Below are 26,607 nucleotides of genomic sequence, written 5' to 3'. Positions count from 1 at the left end.
CCTAGAAAATATCCTAAATTTTGACCTAATAGATCCACACCTGGATATATGTCCTTTTTTCTGACATTTGCTTTGCTTTCTCAAATTAAATAGGTTAATTTGCTGTGACAAATATTGGGAATAGACTATAGCTAGGAGATGGTAATCCCAAAGTAGGTGATATATTAATTTCAGAAACCTATATGGACTAAATATTACTCTTATTTTGGTAAGATGACTGGATATGGTGGCAAAGGAACACATGTTGCTTAGGTATTCATAACTAATGCAACTATAAAATATATTTGAATGGATTCTCTAAGTGTGATTTTCATGTGAAAGAGTAAAGTGTTAGTTCTTGGTAACATTCAAACTCGTCATATCCATGGTTTCAAATTACGGTTTGCATCCGCAATTGCGGTCACAATATTATTGTTGTGCTAGACTCCGCAACGACATCGCACCGCAATAGCAATGCGATCTTCAATCACGTGTATGGTCGCATCGGAATTGTATCACACGATTTTGGTAATGTTCGTTCAAATCTTCTCACCAATAGTTAAAAATCCATAACCCCAAATTTCAATCTCCTTTAGATCTAATGAAAAAACTTACCTTTAATAGTCTCTCAATCGTTTATTTCAAGCACCTCTCCCAGTTAGTATTGACAGAGCAAACTGATACTCTAATATGGTAAATAGTAAGGTGGCACGGTGGTGTCATATAATTTGTGAAAATTTAAAGTTATTTTACGGCACAAATGCATATCACAACAACAATGACCACAATCACACTTTAAAGGTAGTGTTTGACACTCCTTATAAATGATTTGTTTACTCTCTCATGTGAAAATCACACGAGAGGATCCATTTGCAAATATATATTTGTCAAACACTATAATTGATTAATCAACAATATATGCATACCTTTAATTTTCATACACTCATCCAAGAACTCATTTTCTCTTTATCTCTCTCTTTCCATTACACCACTAACATATTACATCTATCGCTTTACCATCTCTACTCCTTTCTCTATCAAGGTGTAGAATAGATACTGGGTGTCCATGGATTATTTTCCTTTCATATCTATTTTCCTCTATCAAGGTTTTTTTTTTTTTTTTTTGCATAGGCAATATTAGTATATTAATTAGTTTTTTTATAGGCAAATGTTAGAAATGTTACTAGTCATGTTAGTTTTTGGGATCAAACCATATTAATTAGTTGTCATGCTACTATTTTCTCTTTTATCATATTTATAAAAAATAATGTAAGCTTCAGTGTTTTAACATTTAAATCAAACCTTCACCCTAGTATAAGCTAGCTTGGTTAGTTATTGGAGAAATGTACCGGTATTGTCTGGTTAGTTTGGTGGAGGCGAATAAAGGAGTGTTGTTAGGAAAATTTGCCTCCTTCGTAAGTTACCGTGTTCTCTGGCATGGGGGGATCGAATCGCTACGTATGTCGTGTTTGGGGAAGAAAAATGTGGAGGATCATTTGTTCACATTGGCCGTATTGAACAAAATCTTTCAATGGCACAGAATAATCATGGTGATGCCTAAAGACTTATTTGTGCTATTGAAAGGATTGTGTTTTTTGGGAAAAATGAAAAATTGCGTAAAAAGCTTCTTTTGATTTGGCATTCGGTTGTGTGATCAATTTGGAAGGAACAACCATAGGTTGTGTGGTCAATTTGGAAGGAACAACCATATTTTTTCATCAAAGACACTCATAGTTCAAGAGATGATGAATGCAATTAAAAAAATATTAAAAATATATTTTTAATCCCTCTAAATAGACCAATTTTTAAAGGTGGATGCAACTAAAGATTTAAAGTGACGTAAAATCGAATTTTTGTTGTGTTTATTTCCTTTGTTTTTGCTCGTTGGTCTCATTTATTTCTTGTTCTTTTTTTTGGTCAAGTAGCCTAGCAGTTGGAACTCAACTTTTTTCCAAAGTAAATAAGTGGGGTGTCCGGAGTTCGAACCTCAGCCACAGCATATAACAACTGTCAATTATATTTAGGTTTAAATGTGTAATTGGTCCTTGCACTTTCAACAGATTTTGGCATTGGTCCCTGCACTTTTTTTTGTTTGGCATTGGTCCCTGCACTTTGTAAAAATATTGTCATTGGTCCCTGCACTTTTTTTTGTTTGACATTGGTCCCTGCACTTTGTAAAAATATTGGTATTGGTCCCTGCACTTTGTAAAAATTTTGGTATTGATCCCAATCATTTCATGCCACGTGGCACCAATACCAATATTTGTCCAAAATGCAGGGACCAATACCAATATTTTTACAAAGTGCAGGGACCAATGCCAAACAAAAAAAAGTGCAGGGACCAATGCCAATATTTTTACAAAGTGCAGGGATCAATGCCAAACAAAAAAAAGTGCAGGGACCAATGTCAAAATCTGTTGAAAGTGCAGGGACCAATTACACATTTAAACCTTATATTTATTGTGATGAGTTTGTTTGAGTATCACTTATATTTATTTCTAAACTTTATTATATTATGCGCAACTAGTTCTCAAGGTTTTTACTTTGTCTCGTATTGTATTTTGCATGATATTATTATTGAAATGAAATAAGTTTACTTTACCTAAATGTAATTGTGGTAGTCTACCACAGTAAAATATCATTATTACTAGGCACCACATAACTACTTAAAACATGATGAAAATTTACAAGGTCTTCACCATTCTAAACAATTCAATGTGTCCATCTAAAAACAGTCAAAAGATTAATTCTTATCATTCTAATAAAATTATTAAACATGACAGAACCAAGGCTCAACAATGTGTTCACAAGGACGGCAGAATTTCATTAGAAAAACTTACAGAATTAGACTTCATTTGATTGTAGTTCAAATACTTACGAAGTTCCGCCTGTAATTTGCCGACTTCTCTGTAACAAACAACCCACAGGCACCACAACCCATAGTCCCGTAAATCTTGATATGGAAAAAGACAGATAAAGAAATTGAATTGGGTTTTAAATTCCCAAACAGTCACACGTTGAGTTGTTCCCTTTCACAATAAAGTGAAAGAATTATCCAACAATAACAAACTTAAATTAAATACAGCAGCAGTAAATTGACATCAAAGCTGTAGCTTAGCATATATATATTGTATCCCAGCGCTAGCTAGAAGCTTTGTTCGAGAATATGACATATACATTATTATTATTATTATAACTACAATCTACAATACCTTCATATTCCTTGTTCTTTTTCATTCCTAGTGATTTCAGTCATTATATCTGCAGCACAAAAAATATATGAATGCCTACTGGTATTGTGTTAGTTACAATTATTTAGATTATCCAGGATTTGGATAAGCAAGAAAGTTTACCAGCTCTGCTTCCAATGACTGTCATCTCAGGAATGTGACCATTGTAGCAGATTTCTCCAGAAACCTAAAGAAAAGTAAAAAGGTAGGCTAAGTAGGATATCACGGAGATTGTTTGTAGTATACGGAAATTCAGCTTGCTCAATGCCTTGCATTAATAGGCCTAATCTTGATTGATTTTTGAGTTATGCTAAAAAATTCACTTGATCTAAAATACTGACCTCCAGGGAGTTTTCCAGCCAATGCCATTAGTAAGGTAGTTTTCCCACATCTAGGTGGACGGACCAAGAAGAAGAGTAAGCCTGCATTCATTTAGCAATTCAATCTGTTATTATTACCTTAATGCCAAAATTATTTTCTATGTATGGTTTCTATTTTCTAATTTAATTCATGTAACCAAGATTCTAAATAACAGTCGCGATCGCGGTCGCGTTAAGGTTGTCGCGATTTCGGCTGTAACGGACGCTGCGATACAAATAACGGTCTTCGCGGTGTGAATTAATCAAAACGTATTAAAACTATTTATATTATCATATAATGTATAATACTTTTTTCCATAATTATAACATGTTTAAAGTAAATATAATAATAAAAATAGACTACATTTAGTAAAGATAAAATGTTTGACAGATTGAAAAGAAATTAACTAATAAATAACTACTTATAGCATATCATTAAACAAAGTTCATGATCAATTAACTACATTTAGTTCACATCATAAAAAACTACTAATACATTTGAAAAAGTCTAATAAAAACTTATTGATTACACCACTAGTCACCACATGGTAAAACGACGTGCAGGATCATAACTTCCACTGTCACCTTCATCATTGTTATTTCCACTTCCTCCAAAGACATAATCAAACAATCCAGAACTTCATCATTGTTATCACCAACGACATATACAATCAAAGTTCAAAGTCCTAACATCAAAGTCCCAATTTTTTCTCTAAAATTTCATCTAATATTTGTTACCTAAATACTCAAATTAAGTGGTTGAATTAAGAGTGTCAATTTAAAATTACCGTGAACTTAAATAAAAGATGAATGCACACTTTTTTTTTTTTTTGAGTTTAATAAATAAATATATGAATATAAACAAATAAACCATCTAAAAGTAATTATTAATTATTATTATTATTATTAATTTATTATTATTGAATGAAGAGTGAAGCTGCGCCTGCGCATACGTGTGACTAACCAAGTGATAACAAAAATACCAGAATCGCAAACCTGAACAAAGAAACGGCAAGCAGAACGAACATGAAGCAAGAAACGGCAACACCAGAATCACAAAGAATCACACAACACTAGAAGAGTAACAACACAAGAGCAGCATGTTTATGTTTGTTTGTCTGTTAGTTTACCACCACCAAAGAAGAGAAGTAAGTAATTGATAAGATTGAGATTTGAGATGCCTGACTTTTCTGTACAAAAGATAAGATTCAGATTCCTTCTTCTCCTGTTCTTGTATTCTTGTGCTTTTTTTTTAATATGAGATTCGATTCCTTTTCTCCTGTTCAAATTACTGAATTTTCAAGTCTGTAACGGCATTTCGCGGCCGTAGCGGCATTTCGCGCCCGTAACGGCGATTTTGCTGTGATTTTTGTTCTCAACGTGAAAAGGTCCAAAAACGGTCACGGTGGCTGCCGATACCGAAATCCCGGTACCGATCCGTTTTTTGAAACCTTGATTACAGCAGGCCCAATTGTTATTGTAATTGATTTCTGATTTGATTTCTCTGTTGTCAATCGCATAAAAACCCCTGATGTAGGCAACCACCCAGCAAAGTACTGGAACTTCATGATTGAAAATGAAAACGCAGAGAAAGATCAGGAGGTATTCTTCTCTACCTCTAATTTTTTAAGATTAAAAAGTGCAAAGAGTACATATTGTACTGCATGCTGAAGCCCAAACATTGCAGTACCAGCAGAAGGTACGTACCAATACAAGTTCCGGTTTTATTGAATAGTTTTCACATTACGCTAAGATCAAGTTTGATTAACAATTTTTTATTTGAAAAACCAAAAATATTCCGTGAAATGAAAACAGATATGTCATATTCAACATCCATGGCACCAACATCAGAGAAATGGGGAAAATGTCAACAAGGACTAGAGGTTCAGCAGATGAATCATGAGAAAGATCAAGAATTGTCAGTGGCAAGGCTCCGTGTGCAAGAACTAGAAGCACTTGCAGCTAGCCGGCAAAAGGAGGTATTTAACCTTTTTATAGTCTCTATCCCATGTGTAGAACTTAATATCCTAGGTGCAGGCTCGGGTTAAAATTTAAGGTGTCAGAATAACAAAACTAGTGTTCATATATATTCTATCTATAATAATGCTGAGAAATATCATCACAGTAATTATTAAACACATAATGGACTAAATGTCTAAATTTATATTGGATCATGTTTGCACTTTGCATGCTACAGACAAGGCTGGCTGCTACTGAAAGCATGACTCATGATGTGATTCGGGACCTTCTTGTTCTTGGTGTCAGATTGGACATTACCAACTATGCAGTAAGTTTCAGATTTATTTTTAGGCTTAAACGCACTTTTCACCCCCTAACTTTGCATAAGTTGCAATTTTGGTCCCCTATTAAAAAAAATGGCAAAAGTTACCCCCCATGTCTACCCCTTTTGCAAAACGTCAATTTTGACTTGGTCAAGCCTACATGGCACGCCACCTGGGTATTTTTTGAATTAATAAAAATAAAAAAAGCCACATGTGTATTTACAGAATTTAAAAGAAAATAAAAAAAAGGAAAGAAAGGAGAGGCACGTGAGTTCCTTCTTCTTCATCCATTTCTTAACAAGAAAATCATCTTCTTTGTCTAAATCATTCATCTTCTTCCTTCATTTCTTAAAGAAAATGCACAATATTCATTTTCTTCATACCCCAAATCCAGCAAAACAAACAAAAAAAATCAATTAACATGAAATTACAATAGATTTCCAGCAACAATAAAATCACTCCTTGTTTCACCTGCATTATCAATGTTTAGACTTTAGATACCCTGCATTATCAATTATGGGCGACAATTACAATTAATTGTTTTTGCTTAAATAAGAGAAAGAGAATATACAGGTGAAGACAATAGAAGAGAAAGACAACAATGCGCGCGATTCCAGTTTCCACGCAAGCTTTCCTACTCCCTCAACCACATTCCTCCCTTTTCTTCTCTCACCCCCCTTTTCATTTCACACCCTCACCCAAGTCATGTTCCTTAAACATCAACTTTACTCCTTCTTTGTATCACGCTTCCAAACACAACCCAACCACCTTAAACGACACCGATGATTCTGGGACTTTATTGGTGACAGAGGATGATGAAGTTGAAGATTCAGACTCGTTGGTTGAAGATGGGGTGTACATAGAAGTCACGAAGCTGGAGAAGATGAAGGTTTGGGTCGGAAATTTTCAATTGCTGGAAAATAAAAGTAGAAGATGATGAAAGGAGAAGATGCAGATTTGGTTTGGAAGAGGAAGATGAAGATTTGGTTTGGAAGGAGAAGAGGATAGTGAAGCTCTCACGTGCCATGTTTTTTTTTTTGTGATTTTTTGTTTTTTTTATTAGCTAATTATACACATGGAATTAAAGAAAATAGAAAATTAAAATAAATACACAGGTGGCGAGACACATAGGCTTGACCAAGTCAAAATTGACGTTTTGCAAAAGAGGGTAGACATGGGGGGTAACTTTTGCCATTTTTTTTAATAGGGGGCCAAAATTGCAACTTATGCAAAGTTAGGGGGTGAAAAGTGCGTTTAAGCCTTATTTTTATATTGTGAAATTTCATGGTTGCACATTGCCTTGCATTTTTGTTGCTTCTGGTATGTTCCAGAATTTGATAGACCAGAACCAAATCTTATAGACCAAAACCAAATCGTTAATTTAGTGGAGGAAGCTCATCATCAGAGAGAAGAGTTCTTTGCAAAGGTACTCTATGCTAAAAAATTAGTGTGCTGTAAATTTTATAAGATGTTTAACTTAATTGCCATTTCTTTATCATTGGGAAAAAGAGAATCTTGACCTTAGACAACATATTAATGATCTCATTCAGGAAAGAGAGAGGTTAGTATGCTTGGAAACCATGTCTGACTGCTCCATTATCCATGCTTGATTATGCAAGTTCTTTAACATATTTAAACTCCTCCCATGGAGTAACGTTCGCATATGATATTTCATATTTGATTCAAGTTCATATTAAACTGGTTGAGTGATCTTTAAAGAGATATAGACCTTTTTTTTACCGTAAAGAATGGCGTTATGAGTTTTTTATTTTTAAATGGAAAAATATATTAATAAGCCCTAAATCACACACGAGCATGGAGTTATGAGTTATTGATCAAATAAGAGATTCTTCCGAATTCCAACTATACATTTTAACATATTAGAGATGTCTTGTGTGTTAAGTTACATTCCAAATTTTCGGTTCTTTAATGTTTAAACTCTGAAATCCGCGTCCATGCTATTTCAAGATTTAGAACGACTTAATACTCTGAAATTGAACTCAAATTTCATTTCTATTCTAACCGTATTTAATTTGTGACTCAGCTGCATATCGAACCTAAAAACTAGAGAGGCAGATATGCTTGCTACTCAGATAGCAGTGCAGCAACTCCAAGAGCGAGATCAGTTGCTTTCTGCGCAAAATGAAATGTTGAGGGTACTACTAGGGTGCAACACATCTCTATGATCTGATTTTTACCACATAAGAATTAAAAATAAAAATAAATCAATCTGTTTATGGTTTTTTTTTTCCTGTCACTTGTTGTAGATGGACAAGACCATCTGATGAGGAAGATTGCAGAATTGGACGACAAGGTTAAAACACTAATTGGGACACAAAATTCTGAACATGTCCCACAATCATCAAAGATTAAGGTCTACTTACATTTTCTATCTTTAGTAGGGTTTACTTTATCATTTTAAAATGGAATTTTCCTTCTCAGTTACGAGCATTTTATTTTGTGGATTATAGGGGAGCTCAAAATTTGGGTAACGTCAGAATTACCAAGAGGTTGTCACAGTCTGAAAGACTTCTTGCTCGTGTGAACGAAGAGCTTACTCAGTACCGCAAATCTTCTGGTGATAGTTTGCACGGCTAAACAACCACTTTTTTTGCGGCTGAGCCAACTTTTTTTAATGTAAATGTACAGAGATCCTCCATCTGTATAATTGATTGATCATTGTAACACCTTTTGCAAGTTCAAAAATGTAAAAACAAATACTATGTCTCATCATGTAAAATCTAGTGTGGTGTTTTTGCCTTTCATTCATTGGTGGGGTTGTAATTTTGATCTCATTGGCTTTGATACATTTTGTCTATTCATGGTACTTATAGTGGAGTGAGCAGTTTATATATACTGTTTTTTTTTTTTTCCTTCAAATAAATAGGTTGACATTTTTTTCCTTCAAATAAATAGGTTGACATTGATTTGTGATATGTAATACACGACATCAGAGTTGACAAACCGTTGACTAAAGGTTTTTTTTTCCCTTTATTTTCTATATACAATAAAAGGCGTTAAAATAACATTAATTTAATAAGAGTAAAATCAATCAAATGCCCAATCGAGAGTAAAGTCATCATCGATACTAAGTAGCTGTTCTAAATAATAATCCATATCAGAATTATCCACATCAAATGTATTCATATTATTGCCTGAATTTGAAGCCATCAAAGAATTATCCCAGTCTCCATCAGTCTCCTTATTCACCCACTGTCCAAAACCATCAAGCTGCAAGAAAGAAAGAAAAAAAGTCACATAGGGGAAGGCATTGTGACTAGTAAATGTAAAACTATATAAATTACAGAACATCATTTCCTACATGATATCATAACATAAGTTCAAATATCTCAACAAAATGAATAGGACTCCCAAAATTTGGAATATGTAAACTTTAACAAGGATTGATAAAGGAAATCAAGGGTAGGCAGAGTGTCAAAGTTTAAAAATATATATAGTTGATAATTGCAATTACCACACCTGATTAACATTCTGATAATTGTCCGATCTCCATGATGAAATAATGGGGTTCCTCAATAACTCAGAAAATCCTAAATAAAAAAAATTCACATGTTTAAAAATCCAAACAAAATTGGCATTATAGACAGACATAGCAGGCAAAATATTTACGGGCAAAATCGACATTTCTAGAGGTGAAGTTTACTACAAAAAGTAAAGGAAAGACCTCAATTTAGAATCAAAATGAAAACAATTTCACATATTATTTCCTATATATTCTTTTCCAGTACAACTAACCCGTAGCTTCATGTGCAAGCTGAGGTGCACAATGATATATGGAACTGTTGGTAGATTGAGCATGAGAATAGACTTGAGAAGGATTCTGTAACTGATCAATTTCATTTGCATTTGATGTCAAAGATACTTGAACATCAGATATTAGTGAGCTTGTTTTGGAAGAGGAAGGCACTGAACTACTATGAGAGCGATGCAAATGTGAGAATATGCCAGACTTGCAGCCCTGTAAAGTGCAAAGCATTTTATGTATAAAACCATTTAAGATATGCAAAACAAGCATATTTGAAGACCCATCCATCTATTATGGTTGACCCATAGATGGAACCACAAATATGCAAAACAAGTACTCGTCGTGATTGCTCACAATCCATTTAATGCCGCTCATAGGAAATATGCTTAAAAGAAAGATAGCACATAAAATCAACACATAATTCTGGTTCCAATGTAGCATTATGTCATCTGCATAAATAAAATTACGATAAGAACAAAAATGCTACAAAGAAAAACAAATGCATACCTCTCCGTAATGCACGAGGACAATGTCCTTGAACTGCCTGCAATTCAAAAGAATATGTTTAATCACTATAACCATGTAAAAAGGGCATGAACACATGGTGCAACCTTGCAAGGTTCAGGCTTGAATTACGACTCGGTCTATTATTTTCTCAAAACTTTAAAAAAAGGTGAAAAATATCCAGATAAATATATAGCAATTAACAACGTAAGCACCATGCTGAATATTCTTTGTAAAAAGTCAATGATCCTAAAAACAGGATTACAAAAACTAACTCATCAAGCATCCAATAAACTCTCCTCCGAAAGTTTGCATTATCCTCACCACGAGCATAGAAGCAATGCAAGACTGCAACACTACCATCCTACATTGAACAATAGTCAATAGAACCAATAAATTAGGCAGGCAACTCATGAGACCAAAGTAAAATGCAAACCAAGGGAGAAAAATGGCACCAGACAACATACAGATAGATATTAAAAACAGGAGACTAGAACCTCATTGTTCTTTTTTGAAGAGCCACTTTCAGATAAGTTCGTTTGATACAATCGTCAAAATGTAAGTTTCATAAAAGAAGGCAAAACAATGGGGAAGCACTTCTTAATATATTTGTTTGTTTTATCTCAAACATTGGCAATCTTGTTCTTGATTATACAAACATTTTCTGAGTGTGTTCTCCATTATTAACCACAATGGAATAATTTTAATGAAATTTTACATGCCAAGGAAATAAAAAATCAAATGCTAATAAACTTTGTATTCAAATTAGGGTTTAAGGATTGAACATTTTGACAACATCATCTTGCTTCGACATCAAGGCTACTGTACTTATATTAATGTACAACATTTGTAAAATAGTTAAACCAAAGCAGCTATATATATTACCATGTTTATGCAACGAAAAATGCTTCCTAGTCCTACTATATTACCATGGTATTGTGTGGAGAACAACAAAAATTCAAGTGTATCAATTATATGAGCATATTCCAACACACCTTCAACTTTATATGACCTTCTCCTATCTGGCCATTTTTTTTCTTCTTCCAACGGTAGCCATCATTGCGAAAGAATTTGACTGTTTTTCGATCAAACAATAATAGTGACCCAGCTGAAAAAAATGAACATGTCAAAATTATTACTCCATCTTCATACCAAGCATGTGTACGAATAGCTAACACAAAACAAAACTTTTCTACTTGAGATGATCTATCATCAATTCATACATGAATGAGCAATAGATAAGTTAAGTCCGTAAAAATTAATAAGCAATACCAGGAGGCCTATAAGGTGGATTTTGTGATAACTCAAACTTCCGGTGATTGCGAAGTATCTCACATATTTCAGCAGTTCCAAGCCAGCAACGTTGTGCTTTACGTAGTATCTTTTCAAGCTCTATTGCATTCCATGCAAAATTGAAAGGATATATATAAGATAGAGAAACAAAACCAAAATCAATTTTAAATACATTACTCTATTTGATTAACTAAATAAACTTTGTATATTCACTAAATGCAACAATGATACAAAATATAAATAGTCGAAATTAACGTTGTTGTAGAGACAACTGCGGCACTAGAGGATCCACATCCAACAATCCAAAAAGAAAAAACAACACTCAACTTGACGACTTGACGTAATTGCTTTATTTGCCCTTTTTGCATTGTTCAAAAGTTTTTTGGATTTATCCGATAGTAACTTTCGATTGCACAAAATCTATCGGGAGTTATGGCTCGATCATTGTATTTTTGGATCATAATGTAACTTTTGATCGACTCGGGCCGACCCTAAGATTTTTAGTGCCCTGTGCGAATAAACTTGTCCCTTTTTAATTATTCAAATGTCTTTATTCTTACATGATTCAATTATAAATATGGTTCTCTAAAAAAAGAATTAATCAATGTGGGCTAAAAAATATATATTTGGTGCCCCTATAAAAGTGGTGTCATGGGCGGCCGTCCCTCCCCGCCCATGCTCAGAGCCACTTTAGATCGACTTATTACAGAGGTTGAGCAATCCGACGGACCTATAGAATGATCATCTAAAGTTAAGGTTGATGATGATGACATTAAAATGAAAAATAAAGATGTAACCTAATGATTGGTTCCAAATGTATAATTTCTGTTTTGGGCAATCATCCAACAATAAAATCAGACATTGAATTCAAAATAGAGAGAAAGAAAGAAAAAAAACTACTGCAACATCAAAGCAGTGAAAAAATTACTTGTTGGAGTCATAATCAGGAGTTTGGAATGGCTGAGATGTAACACTAAATCTTCTAGTGCTACGGGGTTTGAGTTTATGTGTCTGAGTAATGAGTAATGAGTAATGGAAGATTATAAACCAGACTCTATTTATAGCTCGTTATGGGAGTATATGAAATTAAGAACACGTTTTTCCTTAAATGTGTCCAACTAATGCATTTACTCACTTATTTAAAAAAATTACTCACACGTAATCCTCTCATCGAATTATTAATATTACACCTCACCGAATTAATGCTACCCAAAATCATTGCATTTTTTGTTGAATCTTTAGGTACGTGGATTTGTCCACATTTAAGCTGCTAAAGGATGTTAGTCACATACTCCCTCCGATCACTATTATAAGTAAAAGTTGATTTTTTAGGTTCATTCATTAAATGATGTATGTGGTCTATATATAGACTACATACATCATTTATTGAATGGATCTAAAAAGTAAATTTTTGCTTATAATAGTGACCGGAGAGTAAAAAAAGACTGCAACTAAATTTATGTTGATAAATTTTGCAAGACCTTTGGTGACCATTAAAAATTTGTTAAAATATGAACCTTTACTAATTTTACTGAAGAACAGATATAACATTTTTAAGAAAAAAGTTGACCAAAAAAAAAAACATTTTTAAGAAAAAATAAATATAACATTTTGTTGTAAAAAATAATTACATTTTGTTAAAATTTCTTAAAAAATTTATTTGGTCCATATTAGACATATCTCATTGATAGTTTATGCAAACACGTGACACTTATTTTCCAAGGGTCTTGTCAAAAAAAAAATTATAAATTAATATGGAAAATAAACCAATCGCAGGAAAAATACAATCAATAGATTATTACACAAGTGACAAGTGTCTCCGTAAACTTAACTCAGTTAGTATGAACATTGTATTATATATATATGTGTCAAAATTCAAACCTGAACATCTTACTTATTCACCTTCACCTTAAACTGGCCACTAGTTTATTTGAAGAAAAAAAAAGATTAGTAAGCAACTTTTTATTCAAATAAATCTTACCATATTTGAACCACAATTTAAAACATGTAATAAATGTATGGTTATTTTAGTGTTACCACATTAGGTGGCAGACTCCTTGAGTTTACATATTAAATCCCACGACTTATGCACCTTAAAGTGGATTGCATCAAGTAATTCTTTCATGCACAGTCGATAAATACAAGGGAAAATTACACCGACCTCCCCTGAGTTTTATTGAAATGACATATACACCCCCTTTAATTTTAAAACTTACAATAATCTCCCTTAAGTTTTCATCAATTATTTAGCACCGTTAACTTTCGTTATCTTTTTATTATAATAGTAAGTCATGTATCCCATTTTCTCTCTCATGAAATTGAGATCTTCATAAGAGACATTCATAGAATAATCGAAACATCAAATTCGTAAGAGACATTCATAGAACAATCGGAACATCAAATATAAAGTTTAAAATAAAACTAACATAATAACAAAAAAGGTCCTAATTATTGTCTTAAATCTTTCAACTCCCACATGATTCAAAATTTAAAGGTCCATTTACGACAATGACAAATAAGGAAGAAGTTTACTAACCTAATTGAACAAAATCTTCAAGAATCGAACATAAATAGGTTGTTCATCTAAAACTCAAGTGCATATTGCAGGTGAAGACCATAAGAAGGAATAGGCAAAATCATTTGCAAAAGTCTAAAGAAACAATAAAGAAAGGTTTGTCTTTTCCCGATTCAAGAAACCCATTAAAAGTTAACAGAAAATTTCCTAAAAAAACTAAAATTGACGGAAAACTAACGGTGTTAATAGTGAAGGGAGGTGTTTGTCTATTTAATAAAAACTTAAGGGAGGTTAGTGTAAGTTTTAAAACTAGAGGGGATGTCAGTGTCATTTTAATAAACCTCAAGGAAAGTTAATGTAATTTTCCCTAAATACAATAGGATGCTCTCAATTTTCTTCTTTTTTCCAAACAAAGCGACCGTCACCCACGGAAGGATGCAATAACGTATTTTTTTTTGTAGTGTTACAATGTAACGAGGCAAAAAGAAAAGAAAAAAAGAGGGAAAGAAGAAATTAAGTTCCAAGCTTATCAAAAAATAAAATTTGCTTAAAAAAACATCAAAAGAAAAAGAATCATGAGAGGCTTTAGAGAGAGAGAGAGCAACGGCTACTCTAGGGCTTACCTAGGGCAACCGCGCCGGAGCTTTTCACCGGCGGAGAGGATCACTGGGGGGGCTAGGGGGCCAGCCAGGGTGGCAGAAATTGGGGGGGATAGGGGAGATTGGCATGTGGTGAGATCAAGAAAGAGGAAAGCGACGCAACCGGAAGCGGGAAGACGCGACAGGTCAGTGGCATCGGAACAGCGTGGAGGAAGGGTTCAGGTAAGGGTTAGGGATCAGCGAGCATATGCAGAAGTTGGTAGAGGATTTGACAAAGGCACTAGGGTTTCCAATGTTCATGGTGAAAACTATATGGCTGTTAGTCGCGACGTGATACAGGTTCAGAATGCTCAAGATTTTGCAAATTCGGATGTGAACGGTGGTAAAGTCTCTTTCTATTTCACAAATTTTCCTGACTTTACACCGTTGTTTCAACTCCGTCAAGCTTTCGAAGTTTGCGGTATTTTATCAGACGTTTACATTGCTCGAAAGAGAAACATTAGGGGGCAGACCTACGGTTTTTTACGGTTTCTGAATGTAAGGAACAGAGACAAACTGGCCATTGCTTTAAATAATGTTTGGATAGGTCAAAGCCGCATCTGGGCTCGTGAGGCACGCTTTGATAGATTTGCTTCGGACTCTGAGGTTTTTACTGGTGAAGGGAGAAGGCAGGAGGGAGAAGGAAGGGTGGTGGTGAGAGTGAGGGGTGAGGGAGTAAAAAATATTAGGGTGGGGAAGCAAACAGGTGAGGGAGAAAAGAAGAAAGGGTCATTGGAAGAGGTGAGGGAGGCTGGAAATGTAGGATTAACGGTGGCGAGGGTGGAGGAGGTAGCCGTGCCGGGTGTGGTTAGGGAGGAAGAAGGTGGTTCAGTTGTGTTGAGGAAGGAGGTACCGAAAGTTATTCAAACAAATAGGAAGGAGGAGGCGCAAGGGGTTGGTAAGGTTCAGCCGGGAGTAAAGATTTTTGATAAGAAGCATCACGACACGGGGCGTTTCATACCAAAATACTCATCGGTGTTAGCAGACCGCACCTGGGCAACGTCCGGCATGGTTGCTTCTGTGATTGTGGACGATTCGACATTGGCACTACAACAAAAGGTAAATGATGCTGGTTTTATTAATGTGATGGTAACTCCCATGGGCGGAGATAGGGTGTTTTTGTTTTGTAATGACGGGAAAGATATTTGGCATGTGTTTAATGACGCACTTCATTTTTTCGGTATGTTATTTAATAAATTGCATATGTGGTCGATGGAGGATGTTAAGTATGAGCGGGGTGCATGGGTTAGAGTTTATGGAGTACCTATTCATGCATGGAACGAAGAATTTTTTAAATTATGTGTGATGGATGTTGGAAGGTATGTTCGGGCAGACACTTGTACGGTGGATAAAGCTAGGATTGATTTTGCACGTATTCTTATATCTACGCCTCAGTTAGAGATATTGAATACGTCTTTTGACTCTATGGTAGACGGAAGCTTGTTTAGTATTAAGTTGGTGGAGGAGTGGGGGTGGAATTTAGGGGAGGATGCTTTTTTGTCGGAGGAAGAAATTGAATCTAGACCGGAAGCATTACATCATTCAAATTTTGCGAACGGTTTGGATGAAGTTCAAGGGGAGTGGGAGCTGGATGATCTGGTGAATGATTTGCACAAGGAATGGAGTGCTCATGAAGGGAGGAAGGATGGCAGACTTTGTGAAGAAGTTGAGGTGCTTAGCGTTAAGAAGGATGTTACTACTGAGTCATGCAAGAAACAGAAATCTGCAGCAATAGAAAGAGTTCAGGAACCTGCTATGCCAATGGTCGGTTCTGCTGTCATCAAGAATTTCAATGAAGTGCAGCAGCATACAGTCCAGTCTCGGCCTCAACAAAGTGGTCCGTGGAGTCTTGAGTGGCTACCTAGGTTGGCAAAAGGTGTAGATGAGTTTGCATCAACTTCCCATGGGGTTGCTGTGACTGAACAGCTGCCTGAGGTCCAGAGTCAGCAAGCTGATCCTACTGCAACTAAACAGCACGACAAAAAGAAGTTTTCTAAGAAATTAAAGCACTCAGCTGGGTTTGTTAAAAGAGTAGCTCGCATGTCATCCGGTGAAAGAAAGGAAATTTTAAAAATTTTAAAGAAGCAAGATAGGAAACGGAATGCACGCAAAGAATCGAATCCGTCAAAGGTAGCGATTAATCCTGTGTCTGAGTCCTCCAAGAATTCTACTTCTTCTGTTAATAAGGATTTGGAAAATTGGGTGATTTTACATGAAAAAACGGAAGTGGTGAAGGAGGATGTTAAGGCGATTGGTCGGGTTATTGGGTTGAGTTACAACGGTGATCCCAATAATAGTTTTAATGTGTTATCTAAGGAAGGAAGGCGAGCTTGGAGGGCGGCTGGTGGGTGTGAGTTACAAGGAGAGAGTGTTGAAGGGGGGCGGTCCAATGGTGATGTGTGCTGATCGGAGAGGTGTTGGAGGAGTGGGGGTGGAGTGTGGCACCAATGAAAGTTATTTCTTATAATGTGAGGGGTTTAGGAGGAGCGGAGAAGAGGGCGGAGGTCCGTCGGCTGGTTCAAGAGAAAAATCCTTATGTGTTATGTATTCAAGAATCAAAGCTTAGCTATGTAGATGATGCTTTGATAAAATCAATTTGGGGAGATGAATCGTACGGTTATTCTTTTCAGCCATCTGTCGGTGCTTCAGCAGGTATGATTACGGTGTGGAATAATTCTTTAATTGAAGTTTGGTCCTCTTCAAGTTTTGCACATGTACTTGTTATTACCGGAAGGGTTATTCTTTCTGGAGAAATTATTGTTATTATCAATGTATACGCCCCATGTGATCCGTTGGCTAAATCAAGCATGTGGGAGCGGCTCAATTCCTTTGTTACTAGTAATGCCGAGTTGTGTGTTTGTCTTTGTGGGGATTTTAATTCGGTTCGGTGCTTGGAGGAACGTAAGGGAAGGGGTTTAGTGTTCAGACAGACGGAAGCAGACATGTTTAATACATTTATTACAGATACTTTGCTGATTGATTTACCTTTATGTGGCCGGCTTTTTACATGGTATCGAGGTGATGGTATTTCCATGAGCAGACTTGACCGTTTTTTGTTGTCTGAAAAGTGGTGTGAGGTGTGGCCTAATTGTATACAGGTCGCGTATCAACGCGGTCTATCTGATCATGTCCCTTTGATGTTAATGGTTGATGAAGCCAATTGGGGTCCGCGGCCCTTACGGATGCTAAAGTGCTGGGCAGATTTCCCAGGGTACAGTGACTTTGTGAATCATCAGTGGCGGTCCTTTGATGTACAAGGGTGGGGCGGTTATGTTTTGAAACATAAATTAAAAATGATGAAAACAAATTTAAAGGAGTGGCACCATCGTCATACTCAGAATTTGGAGGGTAAGATTTTGTCAGTTAAAAGCCGCATTTCATTTTTTGATGATAAAGCAGAAACAAACACGTTGTTAGAGGAGGAAGTGAAGGAGTTACAGGATTTATCAGTCAACTTGCATTCATTATCTCGGGCTCATTGTAGTATCAATTGGCAGAAATCTCGTTTGACATGGTTACAAGAAGGTGATGAAAATTCAAAATTCTTTCATGGAGTTATGTCAAGCCGTCGTCGACGAAATAATATTAATGTGGTCAAAGTAAATGGTGTCAATGTCCAAGGGGTGCATAACGTCCGAGCTGCAGTTTTCAACCACTTTGCCAACCATTTTCGATCTCAGAATGTAATTCGACCAGGAGTAGCTGCACTACCGTTCCGCAAATTATCAATTTTTGAAGCCGGTAATTTGATCAAACCTTTTTCGGTAGAGGAGGTAAAGCAGGCGGTTTGGGACTGTGCCAACTTTAAGAGCCCGGGGCCGGATGGTGTTAACCTTGGATTCATAAAACAATTTTGGGACTTGGTGAAAGATGATTTTATGAGATTTATTGTGGAATTTCACAGAAATGGGAAATTGACGAAAGGCGTGAATGCAACTTTTATCGCTTTGATTCCAAAGGTGAACAGCCCTCAACACTTAAATGATTTTAGGCCAATATCTCTTGTCGGATGTATGTATAAGGTGCTTGCAAAAGTGTTGGCGAATAGACTACGAGGCGTTCTTGGTAGTGTGATATCTGATTCCCAATCTGCTTTTGTAAAAGGGAAGCAAATTCTAGATGGAATTCTTATTGCCAATGAAGTTGTTGATGAAGCGAGGCGTCTTAACAAGGAACTTCTTTTGTTCAAAGTTGACTTCGAAAAGGCTTATGACTCGGTGGACCTAAATTATCTGGATTCCGTTATGAGTAATATGAACTTTCCAACTTTGTGGCGTAAGTGGATATCTGAATGTGTGGGTACGGCAACAGCCTCGATTCTGGTTAATGGCAGCCCTACTGATGAGTTCAAGTTAGAGAGGGGTCTTCGTCAGGGTGACCCTCTATCACCGTTTCTATTCTTGATGGCAGCCGAAGGTTTTAACATCTTGATGAAAGCTATGGTAGAAGCGCAACTCTACAATGGTTATGGTGTGGGCCGAGAAGGAGAGGTGCGACTTACTCATCTACAGTTCGCTGATGATACCCTCATTTTAGGTGAGAAGAGTTGGTTAAATGTGCGTTCTATGCGTGCGGTTTTGCTTCTGTTTGAGGAAATGTCTGGTTTAAAGGGCAATTTCAATAAAAGCATGATTACTGGTGTTAATATTAATGAGTCGTGGTTGGCTGAGGCGGCATTGGTTATGAATTGCAGAAGGGGGTCCATCCCGTTTGTGTATTTGGGACTTCCGATTGGTGGGGATCCTAGAAAATTGAATTTTTGGAAACCTGTGGTTGATCGTATAGTTTCTCGCTTATCATCTTGGAATAATAGGTTCTTGTCTTCTGGAGGCCGTTTGATACTGCTGAAATCTGTCCTGTCTTCGCTTCCGGTTTACTTTCTTTCCTTTTTCAAGGCTCCTGCAGGTATAATCTCTCTTATCGAATCTATTTTTAAAAAATTTTTTTGGGGTGGGAGTGAGGAAAATAAAAAAATTGCTTGGATTAAGTGGGATGATATTTGTGTCCCTAAGGAGGTTGGAGGTTTGGGGGTTAGGAGATTAAGAGAGTTTAATTTTTCTTTGTTGGGGAAGTGGTGTTGGAGGATGCTGACGGAGAAAGAGGGCCTTTGGTATCGTGTTTTAAAAGCACGTTACGGTGAGGAGGGTGGTCGGTTGATGGAGGGGGATAGACATAGCTCGTCCTGGTGGAGGATGGTGTGTGGTGTTCGTGGGGGGGCTGGTGAGGGAGTAGGGAATTGGTTTGATGGGAACATTAGGAGGGTGATGGGAGATGGACGTGGTACTTTGTTTTGGTATGATCATTGGGTAGGGGAATCGCCTTTGAGGTCAAAATACCCTAGGCTCTTTGATCTTGCTGTTAATAAGGATTGGTCGGTGGCGGATATGGAGAGAGAGGGGTGGGACGAAGGAGGAGGGGGATGGGTATGGCGTCGACGTTTGTTTGCATGGGAGGAGGAGAGTGTGAGGGAGTGTGCATTATTATTACAAAATTTTGTTTTACAGGTCAATGTTGCTGATAAATGGAAGTGGACTCTTGATACGGTTCATGGATATTCGGTGCGAGAGGCATATCGCTTTGTTACTAGCTTTAGAGATCAATCGGCGAGGAGTTGTGTCGACAATGTTTGGCATAGGCACATACCGCGAAAAGTGTCTTTGTTTGTATGGCGTCTTCTTCGCGATCGTCTTCCGACACGAGACAATTTGTTACGAAGAAATATAGTCCAGGCAAATGATTCTTTGTGCGTGATTGGCTGTGACGTTGTGGAAACAGCATGTCACTTGTTTTTATCTTGCACAAATTATTGTATTGTTTGGTCATTGATTTCGGAATGGTTAGGCTTGGCTTTGGTACATCATAATGATTTACAACAACATTACCATCAGTTTTGTTATATGGCGGGACTTCCTCGGAGTACTCATGCTTATTTTACAGGTATTTGGTATGCCTCTGTTTGGGTGATATGGAAAGACCGAAACAATAGAATATTCCAAAACGAGGCATCGCATTCTCTTGTTCTTTTGGAGAAAATTAAACGCAATTCATTTCTATGGATGAAAGCAAGGAACATGTCTTTCAATTATTGTTTTTATGACTGGTGGAAACATCCGCTCCTTTGTATGGGAATGCACCAGTAATTGTTATTTTTTTGGTTACTTTGAGGGTGTCTTCCTTTTTGTGGCACCTTGTACTTTGTAAATTGTTAGCAGTGATTCACTTTTTGCACGACTTGTGCAGGGTGTTTCATGTGCAATGTTAATATATCGCATTTTAGCTTGTGCAAAAAAAAAAAAAAGTTCCAAGCTTATCTCTCAGGATGAGAAATTCCATGTCAGGCGGGTGGCAGTTCCAGTGAGCAGAGCACCTTGCATGTGATCCTTCCTTAGCCATAAAATCTGCACACGTATTTTGTTCCCTAGAACATGCACTAATGTTGTATTTCCATTTCCTTGTAGAGCATCTTTAATATGAAGGATGTCAGTAGCATAAGTGTGCAATGAATGATCACGACCAGCAATAATCAGGTCAACTGCTTCCAAACAATCACTTTCAAAAATAATGTTGACATGGTGTTTTTTTACTTCAAAAATCAAGACCTATCTGGATAGCACATAACTCAGCTAATAACGCAACACCTCCAGTTTCATAGTGAGAAAAATCAGCTATCCAATCTCCATTGTGGTTGCGAACAACACCACCAGCACCTAAACAACCACAATCTTCTAGAAATCTACCATCAATATTGAGTTTAAGTGTACCTTCCGGAGGGGGGATCCAATGAGCTAAGAGGTGCGATGAGTGTGGGTCCAAACCAAGATTGGGATAGTAAGAAATGCATTCATCGTGTAACAAAACGGTCTTTCGCACCACATCTTGGATACACCAATGGTGATCCTGAAAATTAGTATTGTTTCTCCAACACCAAGCATACCATACTCTTGTCACAAAACAAGATAGAGAAAGTACCCTTTGACCTTTGTCATCTTATGAAGCCAAACCTTGACATCAAATTCAGAGAAAAAATTATTATAACGCCTCATATTCAAGCGGAGTCAAAACTCTATACAGTGCGGACAATCACGTAAACAATGAAGAATATCCTCTATGGGTGAAGAGCAATGGGTGCAACTTGGAGAAGCTACCATGTTGCAATGATGCCGACAGGCATTAATAGGGAGAGCATTATGAAAATAAAGCCATAGAAAGTGTTGGAGTTTTGCTGGTACTTTAAGGCGCCAAAGCCACTTCATGTTACAATTCACATTCCAATCTCTATTTTGTTGAAGAAGCCAATGGTATCCACTCGAGCAAGTATATTTACCTTTCTTATCATGCCTCCAAGTCCACACATCTTGAAGTCGTACATCAAAGTTATTCACATGCAATAACGTATTGATAATACTAGTATGATACTCGTGCTAAGAAAGGGGAATTAACGTACTTATATATTATTTTTTATTCAAGGAATTAATGTACTTGTTAAAGTTTAATAAAATACTATTTTTAAATTCAAAATTAATTTACACAAAGTTACTGAATATTTAAGTTATTTGATATATAAATTAGTATAAATTTAAAGTAACTTGTAATATTGTGTAGTTTTTGTAAAAAATATAAAGTATATATGTAGTTTACAATCATATTTTATTTTAAATTAGTATTGTTATCCTACGTTATAAATTGTTTTGGGGTTGAGTAGTTTAAATCGTTTGAGTTAAGGAATAAGGAGTTGGAGGTACTATGGTCAAACTCAAACTAAGGAGTAAATATTAATCAAACAACTAATTACTAACATTTGTCATTAAAAAAAATGACAATTACTTCAATCTCTCCAACATAATAATATTTGCACCAATAATATATTACATTGACATTGCAATAAAAAAACTTAGATTTACTATTCTCAAATTCACCTTTTGAAAATGGTTTTTTGATAAGATCTATGGTAGCCTGTGTTCCTATTATAATTGGCTTGTAGAACTTAGGCATGGCAATAAAACCTATGCATGCGGATATCCGACTGAAGTCATCTCGATTTGACAGGTTTTCCCCTTTAACTGAGTTTGAATTTTTCCCAATTTTAAAATATGGGTACGGAGCGGGTAATCGAGATGTAGATACTCACTCCGAACTTGTACCGAATGTAGAAAAGTATTGATATGTAACATGCAAGTCTCTAAACATTATCCCTTCTTTTCGAATATTTTTGAACTTTTAATCCCTGTAATCATTACCCTAGTTTGAAATTGAAATTACCTTATAAAAATATTGATATGGAACATGCAAGAGTTTTCTTATTTTTGCTATGTACACAAACATTAGTTGCACGTGTTTGAGAACTCAACCAAAAAAAAAAAGATTTATATTTTAGATTAAATTATTTTAAAATATTACTTTAACCCCTCAAAATAAAAATTAGTTTTCAAACTCTTAAATGCATTATTTTAGTGTTACGGCTAGGAGGGTAGAAATCATCCCATCTCTCTAAAAAAAGTATATGAAAAACTTCATCATAATTTTGAATGTGTAAAGAACTAATTATATCATTCATTTTAAAAAGCCACCAAACACTAATAAGAGAGATCCCCTCAAAAAAATAAAAAAAATAATAAGAGAGATCTTCGTGGTGGGATATTATATCAACTCGATTTTGGCTGAAGAACTAGTCTTGTAGTAGCAAAACCTTGGTCGTCCCTACTGTTAAGGGCAACCTAAATTGCTTGGCTTGGGCAACAAAGACTATATGTCATCATTATTACATGTCATTTTCCTTCCAAACGTGACGTGTTTCTTCTTGCAACTTTGGAAGAAGAAAAAAAAACAGAAAAACAAAGACTATATATTGTATGAAAAGAAGTCCTCTTAGCAAAATGTTACATCCTATGCGCAAAACCCATTTCCGAGTGGTACAACTTCAATTTAGTTAGGATAAATATTTTCAACTGTAATGAATAATATGCACCAGTATGAAACTGTAATAAACACCCTCTTAGAAAAACCCATACTCGGAGAGGCACCAGTATGAAAATGTTCAACAAGTTTTCAAACACATAATTATCTTCTCTTTTTTCCACCTTTCCCAGATTTGTTGGAAGGTCCAGCAGTTGCAGTTGTTGTTGATGCAGTCTCCTGCTTCTTGGTCCTTCCATGGTGTTTAGGGACCATCTCTGCAACGCGTAACATTAGTTGCTTTCCTGCAAAGACATAAAAACAAAACAAATGATAATGAGATACTAGTATATTCAACATTCATTAAATCTATGCATCTTGAAGAAAATAACATGAAAATAATTTTCTAATCCTTTTAATATGTGATGCTTGCAAAAGAGTTGCGATTCTCGACTCAACATTGACAAAGACCATAAGAAATAAGCTATCATAATTTATAATATCATAGATGATCTCTTTGGTGTGGGCTAAATATATATTGTTATGATTTCCAGCGGGACGTCTTCCGGTGGACGAAGTTGTCTCCCCCTCAGGTTCATCCCAATTCTTATGCTTTCATGAGGGCGTTTGAATTGGTGTGTCAGTACCTCCAGGTCGCCCCCTCTAAGAACGTATTCTTCACCCTTTTCACCGTGCAACGGGTTTCAGTTTCCTTCTCTCTCTCTCTCTCTCTCTCTGCCTAAATCCTATAATTTCTGCAGGCTTAAACATCTGTGTCTAGAAAATATAAAAAGAATAGCATAATCTTGTGGCCAATGTTATATTATCATGGTCTCAAAAAAGAATAGCATAATCTTGTGGCCAATGTTATATTATCATATGGTCTCACAATTTCTCTGACTAACTACTTTAGAGTTTGATAAGGCCATTTCAGATCTTACAATTAATTATTAGAGAAAAAGGGATACACACCGTCAGTGCAAACTAGTTTTACACTGACGTTCAATAAGAATAAAGTATGTAGTAGTTGTTTTTAAAAGAGAGTTACAAAATTGACGTACATGGCAAGATGACAGGTTTCGATTATTACTTCCCATTTTTTAACCTTTACCATTCTCTAAGAAGAAAAACACTCAATGAGAATTCACTGCTGCTTCAGAATACTATTTCAAGCAATATTGCACGTTATTGTGAATTACACTTTGAAAGAGTTTTGCATAAGTGTTTCTCATCTCCCTCTGTTGTGATGTTATTAACATCTACATGTAAATTATTGTTTCCTACTTCTTCAATTTGTGCTTTATGAACATGCTACTTTAGTTAAAACAAGGTACTTTTACCTTAATCAACTTGAATTTGTAAAAGTGCCACTGGCCTAAACTGTCAAAATATTGGTGCACGCTTTTGAATATAGATTTAAAAAGGGTCATAATGTAGATATTATCACAAATAAAAAATGCCAAAAATATGTAGTTCCTACATATTTCTATGTTGATCAAGAAGCATAATGTTACATGCATAAGGTATGGCTGCTCTTTTCCATTCCTTGTCTTGGGATCCAATTTCATTTCTAAGAAAGAAAGAAAAGAGAATATTTTCAATTGATTTCTCACATCATGCTTTTAAGCTTCACCTATGTGAGCAAATCATTAATTCATATTGTTGTACTTCTACTTTCATGTTAAATAAAATGGCCGAACAGAAACAAAAGTCTAACTTCTAATTTCCAATTCTACTCTAAGTCCATCCACAATTAGAACTTATAAGTGACCAGTTCCAATCCAGTGTTGAGTCCAGAGCCATAAAAGTGGAATATTATAAGTAGTGCCGGTAGAAAGTATAATCAATGTAATGTAGATAGACTTGATGATGTAGTCGACAAAACATCCCAACTTAAAGCCAGTATCACTTTGTTATATCAAAAATTAAAATATAAATAGACAATTAAGTTGTTAGTGACTCAGTGCCAAGCGAAACGCCAACCAACGTCAGCATCAGGGTCGGAAGAAGATATCAAAGTAATGTTCTGGTTAGAACACATATTTTATGGAAATGGGGTGGCCTCCGGCTTAGACAAGGAATGATAGAATCACTCTTATGCATGCAATGTTCATATGAGAGTCCAGATAGCTAAGAACTATATTAAATTTATAAACATATGAATGAATAAAAGTATACAAAATTAATATCATTGTTATAATTATTGAAAAACTTACTGGAAGCTATGGATGGATTAATGAGAGTTCCATCCTCCTTTTTGAGCAAAACCCTAACTCGTCCTCTTTGCATGAAATCACGAGGGTAAGCCTTGTCAAGCTGTGATCAACAATAATTATTATTAAGAAAATGAGTAATTGAAATTGAAATTGAAATTGAAAAATGAGTAATTAACTACCTCGATTGCAAAAGGAAGTTTAAGAAAATTGCAACAATCCCCAATTTCGACACAAGTAGGGTTTTCGCATGATTTGGAGATTCCAATTCGTCTTCCTTCAGCAACAGTCTTTTTGGAATTGATGTAAACAGGGTATAACACGATCCATTTCTTTATGCTTGGTAATTCACCTTCCATCTTACACTTTGTGAAATCAGATCTATTACTCTCATGAAGATGAAGATGATGATCGAAATTTCATACTGAAACCATTCAGTAATTTATTGGGCCTATTGGTTGAACCTAACTTATTCCGGCCCAATTCACTTAAATAAATAATCTTCAAAACAAAGATTAAATATTTAAAATTGTGGTGTAAAATTTGAGAAAATGACTGAATTAGTTGTTTTTTCAATTTCATAGACTAAAATACTTATTTACTCCATGATTTTTAGTTTAACAGTGTCTATAATAATTGAATTATTAAGCATACTCAAATTATATATTACTGCCGTTTATAGTATATGTATGAGTACAACTGTTGTTTGTATTTGTCAAAAAAATTGTTTGTAGTTCTATCTACATATAAGTATTCTTTTAAAATTATATAAAGATAAATTCCAAGATAAACTCGATATATTATCCACAGATCGATTAACTTCGAGATCAATTTCATCATCCACGAACTGGACTCAATTGAAGTCAGATCAATTGGTCAGACAAAATTACGTATACTTGATCAAAAGCAATCCAAGCATCAATTTTGGAAAGGTAA

At 35.6% G+C, this 26,607-nt stretch overlaps 3 protein-coding genes, 1 long non-coding RNA gene and 1 pseudogene across 8 annotated transcripts; 2 read left to right on the top strand and 3 right to left on the bottom strand.

The window, feature by feature from the left end:
• Nucleotides 1–2,953: 2,953 nt before the first annotated feature.
• LOC146910182 (uncharacterized) lies at nucleotides 2,954–4,700 on the bottom strand. The gene is made up of 4 exons (XR_015020500.1): nucleotides 4,565–4,700; nucleotides 3,551–3,631; nucleotides 3,333–3,396; nucleotides 2,954–3,240 (listed from the first exon to the last, which is right to left on the bottom strand). It is a non-coding gene; the product is annotated as an uncharacterized LOC146910182 (long non-coding RNA).
• Nucleotides 4,701–4,860: 160 nt separating this feature from the next.
• LOC146910181 (kinesin-like protein KIN-12E) lies at nucleotides 4,861–8,702 on the top strand. 5 transcript variants are annotated; one of them, XM_085730285.1, is made up of 9 exons: nucleotides 4,861–4,997; nucleotides 5,106–5,170; nucleotides 5,242–5,267; nucleotides 5,384–5,547; nucleotides 5,766–5,855; nucleotides 7,182–7,276; nucleotides 7,895–8,006; nucleotides 8,118–8,224; nucleotides 8,322–8,702. In XM_085730285.1, the coding sequence occupies exons 2-6, from the start codon at nucleotides 5,145–5,147 to the stop codon at nucleotides 7,209–7,211; spliced, it is 336 nt and encodes a 111-aa protein (XP_085586411.1). In that variant the 5' UTR covers nucleotides 4,861–4,997; nucleotides 5,106–5,144; the 3' UTR covers nucleotides 7,212–7,276; nucleotides 7,895–8,006; nucleotides 8,118–8,224; nucleotides 8,322–8,702. The 5 variants fall into 5 exon arrangements, with proteins under 5 accessions (XP_085586411.1, XP_085586414.1, XP_085586410.1 ...); XM_085730288.1 differs by lacking the exon at nucleotides 5,242–5,267; XM_085730284.1 differs by having other exon boundaries at nucleotides 4,990–5,170.
• Nucleotides 8,703–8,844: 142 nt separating this feature from the next.
• On the bottom strand, nucleotides 8,845–11,707 carry LOC146910180 (uncharacterized; annotated as a pseudogene).
• Nucleotides 11,708–14,839: 3,132 nt separating this feature from the next.
• LOC146910179 (uncharacterized) lies at nucleotides 14,840–16,972 on the top strand. Its single transcript, XM_085729413.1, has one exon. The coding sequence runs from the start codon at nucleotides 14,840–14,842 to the stop codon at nucleotides 16,970–16,972; it is 2,133 nt and encodes a 710-aa protein (XP_085585539.1).
• A 6,439-nt stretch (nucleotides 16,973–23,411) lies between these two features.
• On the bottom strand, nucleotides 23,412–26,259 carry LOC146910178 (signal recognition particle 19 kDa protein-like). The gene is made up of 3 exons (XM_085724237.1): nucleotides 25,854–26,259; nucleotides 25,675–25,774; nucleotides 23,412–23,763 (listed from the first exon to the last, which is right to left on the bottom strand). Exons 1-3 carry the CDS (start codon nucleotides 26,028–26,030, stop codon nucleotides 23,624–23,626), a joined length of 417 nt encoding a protein of 138 aa, XP_085580363.1. The 5' UTR covers nucleotides 26,031–26,259; the 3' UTR covers nucleotides 23,412–23,623.
• Nucleotides 26,260–26,607: the final 348 nt, after the last annotated feature.

The sequence above is a fragment of the Medicago sativa genome, chromosome 7 (assembly GCF_051527215.1).
Source record: "Medicago sativa cultivar Bolivia chromosome 7, Bolivia_mono, whole genome shotgun sequence".
Lineage (NCBI taxonomy): Eukaryota > Viridiplantae > Streptophyta > Magnoliopsida > Fabales > Fabaceae > Medicago > Medicago sativa.
The sequence above is the reverse complement of the archived record's forward strand: the minus strand, read 5'-3'. Positions and strand labels throughout refer to the sequence as shown.